The sequence below is a fragment of the Siniperca chuatsi genome, linkage group LG5 (genome assembly GCF_020085105.1).
Source record: "Siniperca chuatsi isolate FFG_IHB_CAS linkage group LG5, ASM2008510v1, whole genome shotgun sequence".
NCBI classification, from domain to species: domain Eukaryota; kingdom Metazoa; phylum Chordata; class Actinopteri; order Centrarchiformes; family Sinipercidae; genus Siniperca; species Siniperca chuatsi.
This window is the reverse complement of record NC_058046.1, coordinates 25,752,852-25,777,645: the sequence shown is the minus strand read 5'-3', so window position 1 is coordinate 25,777,645 and position 24,794 is coordinate 25,752,852. Positions and strand designations below refer to the sequence as shown.

General features: G+C 38.3%; 1 protein-coding gene across 4 annotated transcripts in view; it reads left to right on the top strand.

Annotated features, from left to right (window-relative positions):
- arl15a (ADP-ribosylation factor-like 15a) overlaps nt 1–24,794 on the top strand; it is a 103,731-nt gene that overhangs the window by 2,848 nt on the left and 76,089 nt on the right. Inside the window, exon 1 of one of the 4 annotated variants that reach the window (XM_044197752.1) lies at nt 5,268–5,386. The exons of 2 other annotated variants lie outside the window; for them this stretch is intronic. In XM_044197752.1, the coding sequence (XP_044053687.1) occupies nt 5,333–5,386 (54 nt within the window). In that variant the 5' untranslated portion in view covers nt 5,268–5,332. Of the gene's footprint in view, nt 1–5,267; nt 5,387–24,794 lie in introns of those variants that run through there. One more of the 4 variants, XM_044197749.1, reaches the window with a different exon arrangement.

Sequence of the window (24,794 nt, the reverse complement as noted above, 5' to 3'; positions counted from 1 at the left end):
TCTAAGAAAGGCTGTTTATTCATCTAATTATATCATTGTCTCTTGATTTCAAGTCAATAATTGCATACAGTATTTTGTTTTGATTGACTTGGATGCATTTGTGTTGCAAAATTCTTGACGTATTTCACCATGAAGTGTTGGATCTATGTTTTGGTATCTGCATTATATTTAAATTAAACACTAACCCATTTGGTATTCCATGCTCTGTTGTGAACACATGCAAGTGAATGAATAACATTTAGTTTAACTATGACTAGTGAAAGTGAAAATGCAGGCAATAGCTAAAGCTTTTTCATTTCTAGATGATATACAGTGGTGTGAAAAAGTGTTTGCCCCCTTCCTGATTTCTTATTTTTTTGCATGTTTGTCACACTTAAATGTTTCAGATCATCAAACAAATTTAAATATTACTCAAAGATAACACAAGTAAACACAAAATGCCGTTTTTAAATGAAGGTTGTTATTATTAAGGGAAAACAAAATCCAAACCTACCTGGCCCTGTGTGAAAAAGTGATTGGCCCCTAAACTTAATAACTGGTTCGGCCCCCCTTAGCGGCAACAACTGCAATCAAGCGTTTGCGATAACTTGCAATGAGTCTTTTACAGCGGTGTGGAGGAATTTTTGGTTATTCATGGTTCCATTTATCACAGCAAGTCTTCCAGGTCCTGAAGCAGCAAAATAGCCCCAGACCATCAAACTACCACCACCATATTTTACTGTTGGTATGATGTTCTTTTTCTGAAATGCGGTGTTACTTTTATGCCAGATGTAATGGGACACACACCTTCTGAAAAGTTACATTTTTGTCTCGTCAGTCCATAGAGTATTTTCTAGTAGTAGAAAATACTCTGTTGACAAAAATATAAGTTTTCGGAAGGTGTGTGTCCCACTGCCTAGTCAAAGTCCTGACCTGAATTCTATTGAGATGCTGTGGCATGACCTTAAAATGGCTGTTCATGCTCGAAAACCCTCCAATGTGGCTGAATTACAACAATTCTGCAAAGATGAGTGGGCCAAAATTCCTCCACAGCGCTGTAAAAGACTCATTGCAAGTTATCGCAAATGCTTGATTGCAGTTGTTGCTGCTAAGGGTGGTTAAACCAGTTAATAGGTTTAGAGGTCAATCATGATTTTGCACAGGGTCATGTAGGTTTGGATTTTGTTTTCCCTTAATAATAACAACCTTCATTTAAAAACTGCATTTTGTGTTTACTTGTGTTATCTTTGACTAATATTTAAATTTGTTTGATGATCTGAAACATTTAAGTGTGACAATCGTGCAAAAAAATAAGAAATCAGGAAGGGGGCAAACACTTTTTCACACCACTGTATAACTTAGCCACATTATACTAAGACTACACCTAGTTATTGAATTTCAATTGCAGTTCCCTTTTGGAAAACGCAGACTTGCTGTGCACATTACTAACTAGTAATTAGTTTTTGTGTAGAGATGGTGAACACTGTATGTAAGCTACTCTTTCCATATTTCTGAAAAGAGAAAACAGGTATACCACATGCAGCCACTGAGAAGGCAGTTATTCAGCTGCCATTACTATTAATAGTTTTGTCAGACCAAAATGACTGGCTGAACACCTGTTTTCAGTTAGTTTCAAATTATTACCAAAGCTACCAGCCACCTGCTTGCTTTGTCCCTTCTTTCCTTTTTGTGTAGTTGTAGGTAGATTGGAACAGCATTAAAACTTTTTAAGTGTGACCCGGTTTGGCAGATTGGATGTTGAAAGTGTCTTGGTTGGATTTTTATAATGTTAATCTCTATTGTGAATACAATATAAAAAGGTATGATGCTTGTCAAAGTTGGGGTATGCGATTCTGGAGAAATCAAATACCATGACAAATACCATGATACCACGCACGCTGAACGGACAGCTAGCACACCGTGAGGAGATATTTGCTGAATTTGACTAAAAGACGTATTGGATTAGAATTGCATACTCCACCTTTTAATAAACAAGTGTTGTTTAACCATCTCCATCACATGAAAAACAAGCAACATAGTCTGTAAATTATCATCTACCCAGAAATCTTATCAGTGTTTTTATATAAAATATTTGTCTCCTCTCTTTGCAAGCTCTTATTTGAGCAGGCGTTATTATTTATTTATCATATTTATTTAATTGATGAATATGTGACGGTATCCTTGAGACATCTGTAGTTCACACACAGAATACCAGTATTGGACAACATTGAAAATTTTAGAACATTAAAATTACAGTGTGTAGCCTACTCATCATCATTTTTTGAAATTAAGTATACATTGGTACGAAGAACCCAGCCAGGCCTTAAAGCTTTAATCTGCAGTTTGTGAAGAAGACACATTCCCAAGATAAGTAAATAAGCTAAAAATGTCATTGAAGAACCATAATTTGAAATGTGAGATGTCCTCTGATGATTGCTGTCATTAAGCTGAAAGCATTTTAGTACTTAATGCCACTAGCTTACTGGAGTTAACAGTTCAGAGGAATTTTTGTGTTGTTCCACAGATTTCTTAGGGAAATTATCAGCATTTTGGAATTAAACGCTAAAATTATTATTTTTTTTCAAGATAATTTTTTGGCATTTTTGCCATTATTTGATAGCAGACAGTACACAGGCTGACAGGAAACAAGGGGAAGAGAGGGGCATGAGATGCAACAAAGGTCCCCGACCAGAACTGAACCGACGCGGTTCTGTGGGATGAGACCATTTCGCTATGAGGATGCCCCTTTGTTTATCCGGTCAGCACTAAGATCACACCTCATGAAAATAAATTGTCCTGGTAGAAGCCTGCATGGGTTTTTGGCTGACCAACTGCAAGGGCACACAGCAGGCTATAGCAGATTGACGTCTCACCATTGAATTCAGAGGAAAGAGAACTGATGGGAAGTTCTTGGCAGCATATGAATACAGCTTGTTAGCCAATGGGATACTAGGCTGGTGTTACTTTTCCTCTCAGTTTTGTCCCCTATGTGACCGTGTTCCACACCTCGCTGGTGCTGTCTCTGCCAAGTTCCTTTCAGAGGCAAACAAAAATGACCTATTGTATGCAGATAAGAGCACCAACAGTCACAAAATATTTCAGCCATGTGTGTGCTTTTTATATGTGGATGGATATTAGGCTAATCATTTACTTAATCCATCGGTGAGAGCCGGTTTACTCAGGTTTCAGTTTGAATGGATGTGAATTGATATTTACCTCAAGTTGACCACAGTTCCTTAAACCTGCCCTTTTATTTAAAAGTGCATAGCCTCCAGCTGTAATGTATAATACCTTTTCAGTGAAGTACCTTTCAGAGCACCACAGCATTCCTAAACCCCCATCTTATGTCTACTGTCATTGCTCATTGCAATGATTCCTGTGTGTCTGTGGAGAGTGCTAGTGAGTCAGCATGTTGGGCTGGAGCAACATCAGTGTTGCTGTTGGAGACTAGGGAATATTTATGGTATGATCATGATCAAGCACAGGCACTTTAAGTTGTTTTTATATTGACATCCACATAAGTTGATAAACCATTGCTCTAAAGAGCCATTAGTGAACTGTTTTCATTTTTTTATTGCATTTCATTTCCTTTACTTTATTTCAGGCCATAACCACTCTTTGCTTTTTCCTCACTAGAAAAACAAATATGAAGGACATGGATCGGTGGAGGGATTTGTTGTTTGTTGTCAGTGGTTTATTATTCTTCTCTTATTTTATTTGAAGAGTTGTGGGATGGGTCCATAAAAGCCATAGATAAATGCAGCTTGATAATCAGAGTTTTATCAGTGAGTCAAGGCTTTCATAAGAAAGCATATCTTGCTGAACTACTTTCAGACTGAATAAACTACTAGCTTATTATATGCTGCCTTGTTACATGAGGAGTTGCATTACAAAAGAAGATATCTACTGTATAAACTGTACTGTGCATGACATGCACTGTTTTAGACTAGATTTGGAAAGGCTTTTTTTGAGAGAGAGAGAGATGTGACAAAAGTTCTGTGTGATGATATTGGTCCTAAGCAAATGAGACACAAAGTTGCCCCAGTGCTTTGGTTTTAAATTAGATACAAGCAAGAACATATTTTGATCCAACTGGGTGGACAGTAGGTTGTAGTTTTTGGCTTCTTTATATATAAATAAATAAATGTTTAATTCTTCAGTAGTTGACTTAAAAGCACTCAAGATGTGCTGCATTGTGGGATGAAAATCTTTGTGTTATTTAATGGTGGAAAGCACAAATCAGTGTGAACACCAGTGTATTAAAATATTGGTATTCTACAGTAATGATTTATTGATTTATGGATCTGATATAATCAAATCATAACCTGTTCTGTACCTACCTGTAGAACCAGATTGGATGGGACAACACGCCAAATTCGGTTTGTACCAGTGTTTTCTTTCAGCTGTTGAGTTTGGAATTGTAAAAAGCTAATTAGAGTTGTGTTTTACTGCAGTGAGGACAGTGGTCCTTGTCCTATTGTCATTCTTTATTTCCAAACTTTGAATTACTGCAATAGCATACTAGGTGGGATCCAAACATATAGGCACAGTTAAAATTCTATGTTGCACGCAGTATGTTTGCATTCTTAAAAAATATAATAAATTTGAAGTCTAGGCTACCTGTTGCCGGTGTAACTAGTTGTCATGTATTCTTATTGCATTACAGTTGAGCACTCTATTATAGCTGCAGTATGTTAGCAGGTGGTGGCAGCAAATATTACTAGACAGCTGAGCAGACCAAAACAAGCTATTTGAACATGACTCTCAGTTCTCCCTGAACAGACCGACTTCCAGCAAAGCATCCCACAGCAGTTATTGAAATCCCCATGACCGCTGCAAGCTCAAGTGGTCGATCCCTTCATCCTCCTCCATGCATAGAAAGCAATGGTTTTCATACTTCATGAAGCTGTGCGTACAGTATGGGCATGGTGTGTGGGTGGGTAATGGTGACTAATGCAATTTGTATCCCTAGTTGTCACTAAGCCCTTAATCTCTGTGGAGAGAGAGATCCTCACAAACTAATCTCAAGCTTGTGTCTGTCCACTGATCCTTGTGGCAGTGTTTTTTTATTTTTTTTATTTTTTATCTTTCTATGAATGAATACGGGAAGTAAACACAAGACAGCCTTCAATCCCGCTCATCTACACCCTTACAAAACCCCTTTGTAAAGCTCAGATTTAAAAAGAAATAGCTTGTAGATATGGGCTGCTGACAGTGAGATGGTGAAGGGCTGGAATTATGTTGTTGACCTGACACTGTTGTGCTCAGCTACTCCTGATCCTCCTCCATCCATTCACTTACTCTATAGGCTTGGCTTGTTTGTTGCTGGGGGTTACCCTTGTCGCTGAGCACAATGTCGGAGCACATGCAGCTCTCCCTTGCCTTGTGCAGGATTGGGCTTTACACGGTAAGAAAACGCATACGCGCTTGTATCAGTTTGTTAGAGAACGGCAGGGATGTGCTGTGCTGTGCTGTGTTGTGTGTATGTGTGTGTGTGCTGGATTGAATACTATTAGTTTCACCATGGTTTAATCTTTCCTTGTTATGTTTTGAAACAGATACTGACCAAGTAACAGTGACTGCTGCTTCACTGTTGCTTTCTCACTGAATTGAGAGTATTCTCCGTTTCATTCGAGTGGGTGTTTACATAATATTAAGGTGGAACAGGTGGACGTCAGTACCGTGAGATGTAGCTTAAATTAAACCTACAGAGAACAAGCTGTCTTTGAGTAAAGGCAGTTTCTTGGAGAATAGAAACAAAGATAGATTATGGTCCCTTTTTTTCCCCTTGTAGCTCCTAGCAACCGGCTTGGTCAATGGTTGTAGTTCAGACAGTCTTAGAGTGCAGTTAGGAATGGATCCATGAATATTATTCAAGTTATTTTTGTTTTGTTATGGTTAAAAATGAATGTTTGGTAATACTGCAGTATTTATCAGTGATAATTACCTTAAATGTACACTCATTGATTCATTGATCAGTGTGCACATGAAGTACTGTAATAATGTTGAGTAAGAAAGAATTCACTTTAAGGTACATTGTTGCCTTCATGATTTTTTGTAATATGTTTTAAATAGTTTTATTTTGACCACAGCTGATGGCTGATGTTGCGTATTGTCAGGTTCCCTGTTATTCCCTGACCAGCTGGTGAAGCTTTCTCAATGAACAATAACAGAGAGGCTTATTTTGAAATAGGAGTGTTTAACAGTAAGCTTGTGCACAGCTACAGTACATGGCGTGCACAGCCAATAGGAGTACTGTTCATGACTATGGAATATGTTGAAAAAGCACAAGAAAGTTTGTCATTGTAGAAAGACAATTCTCAAGATATTGAATATTTTGAAGGCTGATAATAATAACTATTGCTAGTAATAATTATTTTCAGAACTAATAGGACTGTTACCCATAAGGTCCACTGGAGATGGTTGCATTGCATTCCAGCTGTGGACTGTCTCACTCAAAGCTCAAATGAGGTTTTCTTTTGCACTCGGCTATCATTACCTGCCGGCTCATCAGTCAGTAGGCTTCATCCTGTGGGGACTACGAATGTTCGTACTATACCGACAGACATTGCTATCCCTAGAGCCATGCTGCTGCCGTGACAAAAAAAAGGACTGGTGATATTAAAAGTGGACTAAATTGTTAGTTGTAACCCTAATTAGCCTAGGCTAGTATCAGACATGTTCAATCTTGACAGTGGTGGTGATGCTGAAAGAGCTATGCCACTGGGAAAATCAAGAAAACCTTCTCTTGTTTCTTTACACTGACCTAATAATTTACTACATCAGTCATTTCACACCAGATTTACAGTATGCTTTGCCGTTTAGGCTTATTGTCTTTAGCTCTGAACCAGCTCTGTGTGAACAACAAACCATTCTTGTTATGATTGGATGTAATCTCTCTGTTTTTAACGCTTTGGACTCTCCCATGTTCCCGCTGATTGTCCTCTGTCAAGTCACCCACTCACACTGTGCACACTAAATGTAGCAGAAGAGACCGCATTTTAAACTTTTACCAATATTATACAGTACTTTTCATCAGTCTGTGTAATTGCAATGTCAGTAATGCCTATCAACATTGTTGGTGCTTCACAGTTATTAATCAGAGCAGCATGTCATAATGTTGGGAGGAAAAGAACCTGAGTTTTTACAAGTTGGTAAAAGTAGTGACAAAAGCTTTATTTATACTTCTGCGTTCAGTGGTTTTGCAGTATCTACGGCGACTGCGTATGTAGGCTCTGAAGCTACGCTGTAGGCTACGCTGCCTCCTCAAAAATGTAACTACATGTCAGGGTTACTGCAGCTACAGAGATATCACTTGGGGATAGCAAGAACTGTGATTGGCTGCTTGTGTTTTCTCCAAGTTTCTGATGTTGTAGAGATTGTTGAGAGTGAAGACAACGTGAAGCAGGTTGAAAAGCTCTGTTATCTTCTCCTTTTCAGTAAAACACATCTAAGCCATTTCCACCGCAAAGCTTCTGCTCACCGCAAACCACGCTGTCTATCACAGTGAATGAAATAACGTAAATACAGTGACTGCACGGAATCGTGGTGGTCCCTCCCACTGTCGCTCGTATCACAAAGTGGATGAAACAATGTAAACCCACATACAATCTTGTGGTAATGCTATCAACTTGTGAAATCAGTGCAAGACTGCAGTTAGATTTTGGTTAAGTTCTTAGTAACGGCAGGTGCCATGGGACATTAGTATAAGTGGCCATGAGCTGTTGGAACCATAGCTACTGCTCTTTGGACCCTGTCTTTGCAGGATGCCTTAAACATTAAGGGTGTAAGTGATCGTATTAGGCACTTCATGGTCACCTCATTATGTTATTAATGGGGTGGAAAACGGCTGCTCCACAGATTTGCTGGCTCCGACCCCCAGGCCCAGGCCACATCACTCAGACCAAGAGTCTCAAGGCTGGTTCATGCTTAATTTGGAAAGAAACCCGACGGAGTGTGCGTGGTGAGACTGACCTAACTGATGTTAAAATGCACATGCACATCCATGCAGAATTGGTTGAACAAAGAGGAACTAGATTTACCTGTCAGTTCCAGAGAAATTATTTTTATTGGACAATGGTGCAATTCAATTTTTGCAATAATTAAAACAAATATTTAGGTTTATATGAAGATAAAATGAATGAGTATTGTACCAAATATATTGCAAAGTTTTCTAGTTTCAGTTTTCTAGTTTATGTGGTGATCTAGTTTTAAATTTTTTTTAACACATAATTGGAGTGCATGGAGTTAAATTAATAGTCAAGTCATTGCATCAAGAAAAAAAATCTGTATGTAAAAAGTGTCTCTGTATCATTTTACTTGATCCATTTATCAATCTCTTGCTGAAGGCTGTATTTGACACCTGAGTAGGCAGAGTGTTGTGAGGATGTTTTGTTCCTTCTTGTCTTGTTCCTTCTTGTCTCCTGGGTTTCCGTGCTGTGTCACTGCATAAGGCTTACCCTTTTCCTGTTACCACACGCCTGATAAATGTTTGTCTCCACTCATCAGCTGTGAGCAGCCACCTCTTCCTGTTACATTTTCATATTGGTTGAGCGTTGTGATTGTCGTCATTCCCAATCTCCTCTCTGTTTCCCCCCCCTTTTCTTTTGGAAAGTTGGCCTTTAGGGTTGAAATGAGACCACTGTGGTGTATATCACTCCTCCTACTGTTTCATGTTATCATTTATAATTCTGATCAATATTTTTTTTACGGAACTAGAGCATAGTAACAGTTGACATTGCTTGCATTTGGTTTCCTCCGGGTTAAAATTTATATCTCTGTGATTCATGCAGACTCATGACAACAGGGTTGAATTGTTAATAAACATTCCCATTAGATAACCCAGTTAACAGCTGAGTTATCTTATCGTCAGCACATTTGCTATCACACTGATCTATTTGATGTAGAGCCTAATTTAGGATTTTCATCTTTGTTCAGATTTAAAACAGTTCAGCCCAGCTTGCAACGTAATAACAACTCTTGTACCACTGTTGTTATGCATGCTTGGTTTTGAATAGATAACTGCTAGACATTGCCAAATGGCTTCAAAGTTCAATAAGACCCCATGGTGAATGTACAAATTGGGGAAAACACAAATGATTGACCACGGTGCTCTTTGCTTTGAGCTGTGATGTAAAATGTCTGGTGTGAACAGTGTCATTTTTAATGCAATATGCATGCAAAATTTCCAAAACAAGGGCACACTGTTTAAATGGTGAGGGAATGTGGCAGTTGCAGTTTTGTGCACTCCGGTGTACTACTTCATATCAAATAGGTGTGTAGCAGCTAGACTAGTTATGTAGTAACTAATAAAATTGTAATTCAAATTTAAATTGTAATAACTTGTCAACATTTAGTGTATAGAATGCATTATACATTTACAACGTTTACGTTGTCACATTTTCAGCCTATTTACATAAAAGGGCATTTTTGTTATAGTTTGACAGGTTGCTCCACTTTCTGACAACCATTTCATTATCCCTTCCTGGAGAAAGGGCAGGATTGCAGGTTGGCATCTTGATTAAGGAGATAGCATCTCATCTGGAAGGACCTCTGTTAATACCCTGTCACTAAGACATCCAAAGTGTCAATGACCAAGACGCTATGTACAGTGGTGTGCAAAAGTGTTTGCCCCCTTCCTGATTTCTTATTTTTTTGCATGTTTGTCAAACTTAAATGTTTCAGATCATCAAACAAATTTTAAATGGAGTGGCCTAGTCAAAGTCCTGACCTGAATCCTATTGAGATGCTGTGGCATGACCTTAAAAAGGCAGTTCATGCTCGAAAACCCTCCAATGTGGCTGAATTACAACAATTCTGCAAAGATGAGTAGGCTAAAATTCCTCCACAGTGCTGTAAAAGACTCATTGCAAGTTATCACAAATGCTTGATTGCAGTTGTTGCTGCTAAGGGGGGCCCAACCTGTTATCAGGTTTAGGGGGCAATCACTTTTTCACTCAGGGCCATGTAGGTTTGGATTTTGTTTTTCCTTAATAATAACAACCTTCATTTAAAAACTGCATTTTGTGTTTACTTGTGTTATCTTTGACTAATATTTAAATTTGTTTGATGATCTGAAACATTTAAGTGTGACAAACATGCAAAAAAAAAAAGAAATCAGGAAGGGGGCAAACACTTTTGTACACCACTGTATGTACCAGCAGCAAGCACTCTGAGTGATTAACCCGAGCTTTGCCCGGTTTGTAGAGTGAAGAAAGTGAGAAGCCAAATTTCTGATTTGTGGGAACAATAAGAGAAACAAAAAAATATAATCAAAATCTTGCTTTATATGTAATTCAAAGTAGAAACAATCTGCAGTGGTGCACTGCTTTCTGAGTACATTTGTAGTTTTGTAGTTGGTGAAACAAATTTGTCTTTAAAGTGTAGGGGCTCTAATTACACAACTTGTCATTTTCAAAGTTAGTTTGAAAAAAAAAAACCCTTTTAGATCACATTTAGGAAGTTTTAGAGGAAATCCAAACACTGTGTTATTATTGTTTGACAAAAAAGTCATCCTCTTTTCAGGTAGAGGTATTTTTTGCTCTCATCTTAAGATATCTCAGGCATTGGGTGTAATCCACTCATCTTGTTAAGACTTTATCTCACTGATCATAACATAACATGAACCTAGAACTCCTTAATGTTCAATATGATTTTTTTTGTTAGAAATGTGTTAACCATATAGGTCGTTCACTAAGTACAGTTGAGCTCAGACAGACCTTCAGAATTCAATGCAATAATAGGTTTAGATGATTTTGTAAGCCCTTGGGACACATAAATCTCAGAGTTATTGTTTTTGTGATGCCTATGTCATAGAAAGGTTTTTGCACAGTAAATAAACCCTTCTTCTCACAGCATGTGAGCAGCATACATTTCCAACCTGCTTCCGTCCTTTTGAAAGGCAGGATGGGAGCAGCCATTGCCCCATCCTGGGCCACAAATATCCCACACTTCAGAATAACCACAGGATCTGGTGGGATGATGATTGAGAGATCACCAAGGGTCACCGACCCACTATCGAGTACTGCTTCCTAAAACCTGGCTGCCAGTCCATACTGGTTTGTTTTGTTACATCAAGGACATTTTGGGAAGGAATTTGGCTCTGGTTGTTTGGGAAACAACAAAGAATAACTTCCTGTTTGAGATGTATTGGCTGACAGAGCAGGGCGACGCCACACTTGGCCTTTGTGTACCATGTATACCAGGAACTTGGAGCAGAATTTTTTAGGACCACATCCTTTCTAGTAGCACGTATTATATAGTAATTATGTCCGTCAAGTTGTAGTGCATTTTGTGGACTTCATGCATGATTGTTTTCAGAGGTGTATTTCTATTCAGTGAAGCTGCAGCCATGTCTTAGCAGTCAGAATATGGGTTGGAATCTCCATAGGACATGACCAAAGCACTGAGATAGTAAGTAGCAGAGCAGGTTCAGGGGCAAGCAAATGTTTGGAGGTTAACTGAGCAATCTAGAACATAATAGAATGGAATAGCAACAGTTCTATAGGGAAAATTGGTAAAATTGCAATTGCAACAAAAGGGAAGCCAGGGAAGGCAAAACACAGTTACAGAGGTGGGGCAGCAAGCTTACAGTGCATCCGGAAAGTATTAACAGCGCTTCACTTTTTCCACATTTTGTTATTTTACAGCCTTATTCAAAAATTGATTAAATTCATTATTTTCCTCAAAATTCCACAAACAATACCCCCAAAAGGCACCTGAAGGACTCTCAGACCATGAGAAACAAAATTTTCTGGTCTGATGAAACAAAGATTGAACTTGTTGGCCTGAATGGCAAGCATCATGTCTGGAGGACACCAGGCACCGCTCATCACCTGGCCAATACCATCCCTACAGTGAAGCACTGTGGCTACAGGACAACTCTGTGAATGTCCTTGAGTGGCCCAGCCAGAGCCCAGACTTGAACCTGATTGAACATCTCTGGAGAGATCTGAAAATGGCTGTGCACTGACGCTCCCCATCCAACCTGATGGAGCTTGAGAGGTCCTGCAAAGAAGAATGTGAGAAACTGCTTAAAAGTAGGCGTGCCAAGCTTGTAGCATCATACTCAAAAAGACGAGGCTATAATTGGTGCCAAAGGTGCTTCAACAAAGTATTGAGCAAAGGCTGTGAATACTTATGTACATGTGATTTATTTATTTTATTTTTATTTTTTTTGGTTTTTATTTTTAATACATTTGCAAAGATTTCAAACAAACTTCTTTCATGTCATTATGAGGTATTTTTTATAGAATTTTGAGGAAAATAATGAATTTAATCCATTTTGGAATAAGGGTGTAACATAACAAAATGTGGAAAAAGTGAAGCGCTGTGAATACTTTCCGGATGCACTGTAACAGTGCCAGCTAGTCACGCAAGCAGGACAGAAACATGCAGGACAATTAGGGTGTGTTCAAAACAAGCATGTTTATAGTGGTAAAATATAATTCTGGAGCATCTTCTTCAGTTCTGTCTATTTGGGCATGTGTAAAGGGTGACATGGGTGGCACCAAATAACTACTCCAGTCAAGAAAACTCAGGAGCAGTGAGTTAGGTGTGAAAAATTTATATTATCAACCACAGTAAATGACACACAGTACAACACAGCTTGTGGCTTTAGGGTGTGGTTCAATGGGTTATAATGGCAAAAATCTGATTTGAAACTGGAATTTTCTTGATGCCCCCAGGCTCTATGGCTGCCAAAATCTGATCTTGCTAAAACCCTGTCCAATACATGAACTACTTACAAGTCCAATTGACTTTTTATGAGTTCTGATGTGTTTGTAACTCAACAGTGCAAATAGTTTGAAGTCCTGGAGCAACAGCAATGTGGCTACCACAACACTATAATGATTTGAAAAGACAGTACCCTTTGGGATCAACAGAATATATTGAATATCTAGATATAATTGATGTTTTCATGCCAGTGAGACAATTTGTTTTGATCTGTTAAACCAGACAGAAAGATAAACAGGAAAAATATATTACCTTTTGTATCACTACTTCAGAGAAGCAGATAGGCTGTAGCTTCAAGATCCCCTTTTAGACTTTTTTTACAACATATAAAAATGATATGGTTTTTCCACAAAAAAGTTAAGTTACATGATTAATTTAATTTATACACCCACTCTTCCTTCCCCATTGAAAAATCCAGAATCTATAAATATGCAAATATTTTTCAATATAAAAAGTTTAACTGCTGTATATAAGACATCTACTTCACTGAAAAATGAATTCTCAGTGTATGTGCACTGGAGGTTTCAAGTTTCCACATCACACAGAGAAACTTTCCCCTTTCAGCAGATAAATATGAAAACTGCCTTCTACTGCACATACATCCTTCTGCACATAGAACGTCAAACATCCAAGAGAATAAGCCAAACACATGTTTGAGTGGAGGGAGGCTTTAAATTTTGTTGCAAGAAATAGGTTCAATTATAATTCAAATACAGTTTCAATACAAAATCTGTATTTGTTATCCTTTTATGACATGATCATTTATTGGTTTATCCTTACATAAATGTGTTCTGCTGGCCTATATTTTCAGAAGCCTCCCTTTAAAACCTCTCCCTGTAGGCTTTTGTTGTGAGACGCCTCAAAATGTCTTTCCGTTATACAATAGTCTTTGTACCGTGACATGACAAGGACCCATCTTCACACTGAGCTCGGGGCCCGAAGCAAATATTGTAATGTGCTTATCCACAAGACATTGTAATACATGACTGGGGTGCAAATTCCTTCAGTAATCCAAGGCGGAAGGCCTCTTTCTTTGTACTATCAGTCCTTTTGGCTAACAGTTATTGTTAGTCCGCAAACTAAGTGAATTCAAATTTTAGTAAAATGCAGACTGCAACTACATCTATAAAAGCAACAGGAATTGTTTTTGCAAAAATTGTTGTTTTGCAAATTAGGTTTAACCTCAGGCCATGCTTTTAGTGTCTGTGTTGATAACATAGATCTACTATACTGTACTACAGTTCCCTGCATTGGTTGATTTCACCATCATGCAGAATCAATAATTAATAACATAACGCTAACATTGTGATATGCGATACTAAGTATAATCTGGTATGGGAGTTTTTGTAATTGTAGCTCAGACAAGAAAATCATGTAATCAGTTAGTCGACTGACAGAAAATGAATTGGCAACTATTTTAATAAGCGATTAATCGTTGAAGCCATTTTTATAGCAAAAATTAACCGGTTCCAGATTCTCAATTGTGTGAATTTCTTGCTTTTCTTTGTCTTTTTTGATTGTTAGTCGGACAATACGAGCTACTTGAAGTCGTCACCTTGGGCGTTAGAGACCTGTGGCAGGTACTGTATTAATCCTGAAAATAATCTAGATAAATCTGATGACTTGATAATGAAAATAAGCGTTAGTTGCAGCCCTAATTGTAATACTGTTGTGTATAAATATCTAATGAAAACACAGATAGTCATCCCTATATTACTTAGCTGCAACTTGGTAGCTCAGACAAGGAGGTAGATTGCTTTTCACTCTTCATATTTTATTCAGTGAGTTGCCAAAAATATAAAAAAAACAAATATATTGAGAGAGGAATCGTAGTGATTCACAACCATTTCTTAATTGCCTCTTTCCTTCTTTCTTTTTGTAAAGATCCTTATCTATTTGGAATTCAACAGCAATATAATGCTAATGCATTCTGTATGATTATAATACAGTATGTTGGTGTTACATCAGATTGTTGTATTTACATATCTGTGAGCTAAACTTTGTCAGTGGCAGTTCTTCATTTAAAACAAATCACATTTCTAAAAAATATTACCTGCCATTTGAAATAATTAGCTTTTTAAGAAAAAACACTGTGGATGATTATGCCTGCTGTGAACCTGCCTAATTTCTAATAATGCTTCTCAGCCATGAAAACCCCTGTAGCCTTGACAGGCCTCGAAGACTTGATAACTTATCACTCCCTGAACAGAACAGTGAAAGAATCATGCTCTTGTCTCCCTTGATAAATGTTGGCATCCATGTGTTTATCAGTCTTCAAGGTAGCAGCAGGTTTCAGTGGAATATGATTAGATATTTGAAAAGCATTTTGTGGTTGATTGTCATTTTATCTAACAACTTGCAGCTGGCACATGTGAGCCAAATTTCCTGCTGTCATAGCTTTTCTTTCCAAAGGCATCTTTGATTGACTACACATTTTTATCTTGGAACCGTTCCACAGAAACAGATATTGATTCAAAATTTTATATTATACTATTTTTTTCCCCCATTGCTTGGGGTCAGTTTCCATTGACAGTTACTGCAGGATGAGTATCTGCCAAATGTTTGTAACTATAATTGTGAGAATTTTACGTGACATCAAGAGCAACATAGGGAAATTGAATGTAATGTACTGTATGTAATTTAGATAACTTTTCATTTGCTATGTTTCAATTAACATTTTGTGAGCTTGGATTTAAAAGGTTTTGTCAGACTTGTTCTAATAAATCAAAGCTCAGTTGTGTAACTCTTAATGATCTTGAAATATTACTTCATTTGTGTGGCATTGTTTTCTTGAGCAACTCTTTTGCGTTCAATATTGGGAAAGATTGTGAGTTTTTCAGGTATGCTAAATCTTGTATGCTTAGTGTCTCAAAATCTGTACTCCATCCAGATAAAACCTTACAGTCAGTGTTAGGGTTAGAACCTCACATTTTTTTTGGTAAAAGTGAATAAAATATATATATATATATATGGTCTACAATGCCTATTCTTTCTTTCAATTCTGTCTTACAGATTCTCTGTGTGATGCCCGAGAGTGTGTTTTAAAAAGTAGTGTAGAAACTGAAAAATAAGAGGAAAAGGGATGTTAGTTCATAGTAGTTTTGTTATGCCCGTTTCACACGGATTTGTGATCAGCCCATTTAGGCTCCATTCAGAATAAAATCATGTAAACAATCATGTATGTTTCTTATAAACCAGTCAGGGGATGAAAGATGTCATGTACAGTAAATATTCTTTCTGATTACTTTCTATTTTTGGAATATCTATAAACCTCTGCACATGTTCACCCACTTGAGTTAAGATGCCTTTGGCAGATGCTTCATGTAGTCTATCATTTGGGCGTTATGGTTGTCTTGGTCCGTTGCCAGGACCAGTCCATGGCCAAGCAAAATCTTACCTGGTTATTGGAATGAAACCAGAAATCCCTAAACAACAAAACCTGATATCTGACAAGGCTCTTAACAACACGCTGAAATTCATTTTTAATCAGTTAAAAAACAAATATCTGTATGGATCTGCGTCTCTAGGAGAGGGTAACCCCATCTGGAGCCAGACCTCGGAAGAGAGCCCCTGCTTAGTGCAACACCTAGAATAAAAGAAACAAATAAAGTTTACCTGGGATGACAAAACACACTAATTACATGGAGTGCACATCTGCTGCAGGTAGTTCAAGAAACTCGGACACTTTTCGGAACACATGAGGAGTTGCATCAAGATGAAACATGAAGCACTTTGTTTGAAATATTATATCTACAAATGTTTAGTTTGCTCAATAGCAGTCATTCTAATAGAGACTTCAGGTGCCGACATAGAGCCAGGAACAATTCTCCACCTAATATTTGCACCACAGTCAATGCAATCTCTGAGGGACTCCTAATTATGACGATGAAGCTGGTGCAGATCATGCCCCAGTTACTATTTCTGACAGCTCAATTTTGCAGCAGCATATAATAGGCATCCCTCTTCAGTCACTGCTATACCACAAGAACAAAATCAGGTCGTATGAACTTTTTAAACAATGCTTTTTGTAGAAATACAATTGTGAACCCCACAATTGTTGAGCAGGAGCTTCTGTATTTAACTGTCTGGCCTTTGAAATGAAAGTATTTCACAACACTTTGTGACTACACGAATGTTGTGCCCACTGAAGCCTGTTCCCATCCCCAGATGTAATCCTCTTTGATATGAATGATGAGAGAGAGACCCAATCCCATAAAAAGGGGTTTCCTCTTCCAATTTTTTCAGTGAGTGCAGATATTTTTGGCATTATGCGGAGGAAGTGTGACAAAAAGTGATGTGGGCAGCTGTGTTGTTTTATGTCTATATGGACATGCCCAGATGCATACACCCACATTTAATCAAGCTTCCTTTTTAATGTATATGTAATTCAGGGTTAAAAATACACCCTGCACTGACAGTTTGAAGTCTTCACACAGTTGTCTGCAAGGACATCCTGCAGTCTCAATCTGACATGGATGTTTATGGTCCTGGTGACTAGGGCTGATGCTGAAATGTGTCTGTAGCATCGAGTTTCAAAAACTACTGAAAGATGGCTTTGAATGCCAAGTCAGGTTCATAGCATTGTTTACTTGTGTTTTAATCAGACATTTTCTTATTGAAATCATATTTTTTCCAATTTAAGACTGTATTTATTTAGTCAAAGGTCTTGTAGGAATGCTTATGTTTATACAACATTTCAAAATTGAGTTTGGCTTCTGTGAAATGATAAAAAGGGATTTGTAGAAAAAAGTTTATATTCCTCAAAGCAAGGTATTAAAAAAAGATTGTTTTAACATTGTTAGTGAAACTCATGTTTCATATCGGCACTAGTATCGAAAAATGTCAAATGATACCCAGCCATACCAGTGACATGCAGAATACATAGCCTAGCAGTTGTAACATTTCCGTTCCCAGTATTCCCATATAGGTCAATATAATTTGAAAGATATACATTTTAAAACTACATTCTTGTTACACCTTTAAACCAATTTTATTAACGTTTTTTTTTTCTTGTGGTAAGTGGGGAGTCTTTCAGAAAAACAGAAACAGCCGTTTAAGAAAAGAAAAAATTAAGCATGCGCGACTAATACAATGCTAAATTTAGCACCGTGTGCGCTATGTAGATTAAGGGAGATCAGATAACAGAAGGTTTTCACTTGGCTTTTTGTATCCTTAATTCTTATTTTAGCTGTGTTTACAAAAGCACAGCAGAACTATTAAAGCAACTCTGCTGGAAGTCAAAGGACGAAGACATAGAGACATAGTAGTGGGTCGTCAACTCCTGTAGAGGTACTCTTATTCCATAATCTCATGTTTTTGTGCTTGTAAGATAACACTTTCAGTTATATCGTTGCTCATGTAGGATCAGTTCTCAGATCACATGGGCATCTAAACATCCCTAACTGGTTCCATCCAAGATCAGTACTGATTTCCTAACATACTTTTCATATGCTTCACACCAGTGCTTTGGAAGTGAAGATGGAATTGTGTCTGGACATGCTTGGTATGTTTGAGTGACCTGCTGATTGGAAGAAAGGGTAATGGCGCCCCCTATTGTTATTGAACAGCCACTGTTGTGGTGGTTGACAAAGACAACCAAGGAAAGTGCTGAACTTATTGAGGTCATCTATGTCATGTATCTTTTACTCCAGAATCTAGACTGTTGTTCAAAGCACATACTGTAATGCATACTGTCAAGACTTTAAGTTCTTCAAGTTCAACTTGAACTTCAGCTCCAGCTGCCGGTCCCTTTAATCTCTACATATGTTACTGGTGTTAGTGGTGTTTGTTTTATGCAGGGAAATACAGGGCACATGCAAATATTTGCAGCACCACATGAAAAAGGACTAACTTACAGTGAGATAATGAAACAAGGCATGAAACAAACTTACGGAGACTAATGGCAACAACACAACATTAAAACATCAGAAACAGCTTCTTAAAAACAAGTCTATAAAAGTCTTTCTTGAAGTGATTAAAAGGGATGCTATACTGCTTTCAACAGAGAGAATGGTTGCAAGTCACCTCACTGGAATTAAATTTGTTCACTTGTTTAGATGCACATTGAAAGAGATGGTTGCTAAACACTGAATTGTAGGTTTCAGAAAGGTACCACACAACTGTATCAATTGTGGAGTAGAGCTAACAAAAGAGCTTAGAGTTAGTAAAACATTGATTTAAAAAGTTGATTAACTCCTCAACTAATACACTCAGAGGCATAAGCTGATGAAAGAAGCACAAAACCTGCACCTCAAACAGTTACATGGAAAATTACTAGCCTGATGAGTCATTTTTCACCTTTTAACTTGGAGATCATGTTTGGAGAAAGCCAAAAGATGTCTTAATTCCATTATATCTGTAATTGTGTTGGCAGCCATCCATTGACTTGGTGACATTTGAGTCCATGATTGGTCTGTGTAATTGTTGGCAAGAAATATGAGACCATTTTGAGGACCCGGTGCACTCATCTGTGCAAATACTTGTTCTCTCATGATCCTGTTTTCCAGAATGATAATTTCCTTTTCAATGTGACATGAGACAAATTGCGGAGTGTATGAGACAAAGTTTGTCTCCCATGTCTTCCAACATTACTGGATCTACTGTTCACAGAACTCTTATGGGATGTAGTTTAGCACACTGTGTACATTTGGTTTCCAAATCCCCCTCATCTGTCAAAGAGCTTGAGATTTTCCTTCTTGAAGAATAGTCCAATATCCCAACAGACGCAGCTTAGCACATGAATAACAGCATTCCAACACCGATTGAAGCATGAACTTCATTGGAAGATGCTTCCACAATATTGTCCAGTATGTGGTCTTTTTTTCTTTTGAGGTGTTTGTGCTACTGTTACCAATAAGTCAGTTGTTGCCACTAGGGCTGCAACTAATTATTGTTTTCATCATTGAATGATCTATCAATTATTTTTTTATTTAATTGTTTAGTCAGAAAATAATCACAAGTGTCCATTACAAATTATCAGAGCAAACTGCTTATGTTTTTTGGATCAACGGTTGAAAAACCCAAAGGCATTCAGTTTCTAATGACAGAAAACAGAGAAAAACAGGAACTGCTGACATATGAGAAGCTGGGAACGGAAAATGTGATACTTTTACTTGATAAATGACAAATAATTTTCTGTCAACCAATTTATTAATCAAATAATAATACAGTTCACCTCTAGTTACCACTAGCACTTGCTTTACAGATGAAAACATTGGCAACAAAGGACAACAGACTTGACAGTAGCATTCTTTCCTGATGAGCTCAATTTGAACATACTTCTTTTGCCTGAAAGTTGCTACAACCTGGAGGAATTTGAACCTGAAACCATTGCTTTTGATGCTGAAAGCTTAATTGGTTTTGAACAAAAAGAAGGCGTCACTGTTGTTTATAAGTATAGTATATCAAAACTAGATGCTTAAACACTGGGTTTTCAGAACTGATACAGTTGAGGAAAATCAGTTTAATTTTCTCTTGTGGCACAAAATTCAGTCCATAAAATTCACTCGTACATCCTCTGGGTGGAGCCATGTAGTCACTGATCAGCGCATCAGTTCCGCTGCAAATTTATTACAGAAGTTTGTTATAATAATTACACCTGAAACAAACATTTTTTTCTGTGAGTACTGTGTCATACATGACATTAATACACTGCATTCTACCTTTTGTAACTAACAGCACACACAGCCATGAATTAGAGCATGGACTTATTAGTTGAACATAGGCTGTTGCAAGGCTTAATTTGTACCATGCAAAGCAAATCATATGCTATTGTATCCAAGGGGTCAACTGAGGTTACTTACCCAGCAAAGGAAATTCCTTTATTCTTTTGATAAATATTTTACATCACACACTTAACTGTGGTTTGTTTTTAAGAGGCATTAACAAGCATGGTCATAAGAGGATGTATGGAAAACCTCAGGGCAAACTGAAAGTGGTGAATTTCTTTTTGTGGTATTTGAAGCAATATGTAATAGCATGCAAAAGCCACATCAGAGAAGTGCACAATTTAAAGGGTTTTGTCTGATGAAAGATCGCTGTCTTTTGTTCTAGCTTGTTTATTGTGTGTAATCGTTTTCACTCTTTTTAAAACTGAAGTGAAAGGGGCCATAAAAATATGAAATGTTTCAAAACCCTCTGCATCATCGATGAGTAAATACTGGATGTATTTGCCCTGACTCTATTAAAACCATTAACCTGTGGCTATGTTACTGTGCCCTTTCTTTTCCTTTTCTTTATACCTTTCATAAAATCAAGATTACCTTTTCATGGGGATTTCAAGCAGAGTACTTCGAGAGAGATTACCAGACCTTGATGATAATAACACCCCCCACACACACACACCTTGAATCTCCCCCATCTTTTCATGGCAGATCAACATCAGGTGCTTTTTTTTCAAGGTAGTTTCTGTAGATCTCTGTAGCACTTTCTAGGCTGGAAGTTGTCTCTCTGGAGAGGCAGGCCTCAGGAAGGGCTTATGCTACCTCTGAATCAGGTTGCACTGTGAAATGTCATAGGTAGGCCTGTGATGGATCATGGCACAGTTTGCCTCTGTCTGTTCTTTCCTGTCTTTGACTAAGTAAACGTTTCCCTCTGTGCTCAGTCGTTTATGAAAGCCCCTTTGCGCAATACTGCCATACACACATCTATCCATCAGCCTTGGCTCTTTCTCTCTGCTTGTGTGCGTGTGTGCATGTGCCTTTCTCTTATTTGTCTGGTGTCCCTCCTTTCTTCCGGTAAAGTAAGATTTTGTTAGTAATGTGTCTCATGTTCTTTCTGGATCACAGCAGGCTGTTGCACAGTCTCACATGGTGTTGATCTGTTCTGTTGTTTATGCAATCATTTAGTTTGTCATTTACCAGGGGCAATTCCACAATGATTGTTTGCACAATTTTGTTATAATGGGCAACAGTCACATTTATCTGACTGAGTCAACTGTAGACCTTTCATATTGTTTATTTGCCACTCTGTCTACTGTATGTTAATAGTTACAATTTAGGTCAGTGTAGTTAGAAGATCAGCAAAGTAACAGTGGTTGATACTCTGCAATGTGGTTTCACGACACTGCTTTAATAATTATTTCAGTGAAACATTGAGAATGTTTGGCCATCCAGTAGGTGTCAGGATAATGCAGAGCAAACATGCATTGAAGATGGACTGAAGAAGTGATACAGTAGTTCCTGAATGATATTGGTTTTACTCCTGGCCGTTTCCCAAGCTTTTGATACCTTACAGTATATCTGTCTTGATTTTCTACCACAAAAATACAATCAGCTGTTGTGTGAGATAGTTTAAAAAGTTGGCTGAGGGTATCATATATTGACTTTTATGCCTGTTCCTGTGAAGAAGGAGGATGATGTGATACGTTTTTTTTATGCCCTTTGAAGTAGGAAAGACATGTGGAGTCCATTGGCTTTAGTCAAACGCTCCCTGTGTGGGATTTAGTCGTACAGTTTGTATAGTGGTAGCCTACACACACGTTTCTCTGGTACAGCTCATAGCCTTTTCTATCTTTCACATCTTTCACACACATGTACAGTGCAGTCAGAAAGTATTAGGACACTGACACATGTTTTGTGGTGTTGGCTCTGCACTCCAGCACATTGGATTTGAAATGAAACACTGACTATGAGGTTAAAGTGTTGACTTCCAGCTTTAATTTGTGGGTGTTTACAGGCACATCAGTGTATGAATCATAGCCATTTCATACACACTCCCCCAATTCTAGGGGACGTAAAATAATTGGACAAGTTAACAGAAACAAAGTCATCATATTTAATACTTGATTACAGATCCCTTGTAAACAGGTGGTATCTTCCCTGGTGATGATGTTGTGGTGATGTCTGATGTTTAGGATCAGTGTCCTGATGCACTGTCCTAAATCTAGTGGACTATGTATAAAAAGGGCTACAAGCTTTACACTACGCACCCTTAAGCTAAAGTCTTATTTTATTTTAAATCCAATGTGCTGGAGTACTCAGCCAAAACGATGACAAACATGTCACCATCCTAATACTTTCTGACTGCACTGCATACACAAACACACACAGGTCAGTTAGGTGCAGCTGAACCGCACTGTTCTGTCTCCTGGCCAATGCTCAGTACTCACCCTGTTAGTTGCATATGGATATGCACCATATAACACCGGTATATTAGACAAACACATGTTAAATATTTGTTTTGGAATTGGCTATGTAAACAGGTCATCGAATGATCTAAATGAAAACCAGTAAAACAGGCATGATCACTCAATTTGGCATTAGAGCATCTACCATACCATGATTCAGGAATAGACTGCTGCAGGGTTACGGGGTTGCTGCAAAATGTTCTTTCCTGTATCAAAAGAACATATGACACCTGTATCACATGGTGAAGGAATAGAGTCCTGCTCCCAGAGCTTCACTTGGGTGGGTTTGGACCAGTGGAGGCCACAATCTGGTTCTGATTTACTATTACATAAGCACTTTGAGACTGTTGTTTTTGAGAAGTTTGCTTTGTAGGAAAAAAGCAAAATAAAATAAAATAACAAACAAGAGAATGGTTCCAAAAGCAAACGTGATGTATAAACAGTTCTCGGGGTGGCGTTTGATTGGTTTTCACTCACAACTGAGGCCATTTTATCTAGCCACCCCTCAAACCCCCAACAACCCCATCTCTCTACAATTAGTGGGAGGTGAATGGGTTTAGATGGAGGGTTGAGGGGGAGCTGGTTAAAATTGGCGCCCATAACAGTCTCCCGACAATGGAGAGGACCCCCTCAAATGGTGGATAAACAATGTACCTGAACCGAACAGCAGGCAGTCATAGAGGCATTTGCCAGGGAGATGGACACAAACTAGCAACAATGGGGTGAGAAGAGGTAGGTGAAAGTGGATTTGAGGTTTTTGAGGCTGGCCCTACAAAGAATCCGCCAGTCACAACTGAGGGGCCCAAAGCGTGTGATTATTAATTACTGATGGCTTCCCAGCCTTTGAAAATCAGGGGGCCACAGACATCAGATATGTGGAAGAGGCAGAGGAGCGAAAGGCCTGTCATTACCATCACAGAAACAATGTTCGAATTTGGCTGTCATGCATTTTTGCCTAATTGACTGTTTTGATGCAGGGTTTTTTTTCTCCATTTTGTTTTTGAGGGGGCACTGATGCCCCCCACTCACCAGTCTTGATGAGGAGAACTTGGTGGGCTTTCAGTTTTCACCCAGCAAGAACCTTCCGGAGGTTCTTTGATGGCAAGAAAAGCCACTGGAGACCTCAGGGGCCTCATTGGCCTCCATTTATGTATCGGCACCATTACACTCCATTTCTGATTCCTGACAAGAAATGAGTGAGGAGGAAAAGTAATGTATGAAAGGCATACAGTGTGTGTAAGTGAATGTATGTGCTATATGGAAAGTGTGTGTGTATCTGCAGGGTGGTACTTCTTTGTGTGTGAGGCTGCAATGAAAGGGGGAGGCCAGGGACCCACAAACCACATGAGGGGTCTCCTAATTTGCATAATTAACTGTTGACACTAACTGTGCTTAATGAAGGCCTATTGAAGTCATTGACCCTTTTACCCAGCCAGCCCCTGGGAATGAGACAGAGTCTCCTCCAGCAAAGGTTAAAACAATGTGTCTGGTTAACTTCCGACAAATGCACTGAAACGCTCCAAAGTCTTAAAGATTCATGCTCAGTGGAAGAGGTTATGGCACAGAACGACCTGCGATTTCCCAGACCTGAAATACCACCAGATGTTTGGCTTTGGACTCTCATCCCTCATTATTATTTTTTGTTCTACTGAATTTGCCCAATCACTCAGTTTTCTCTGTAATATGTGAGCTAATTTGTCAACAAAGTTGTGTAACAGTATCATATAGCGCAAAGAACCGTGCACACATTGTTTTCAATTTTGTGGACATGGTTACAAAAAGATTCTTAACAACTGTGATTTCTATTAGTCTGTAATCTGCCTTTTGAAAAAATGTTAATCATACACAGTAAGAGGGAAGGTTTCAGTTAAAATGTTTTTGACCTCCCACCTAGGTAGCCTTAATTGTCTCCTTGTTTCCTTTGTGTAGGTCTTTCGTTTTTAAGCCTAAGGGC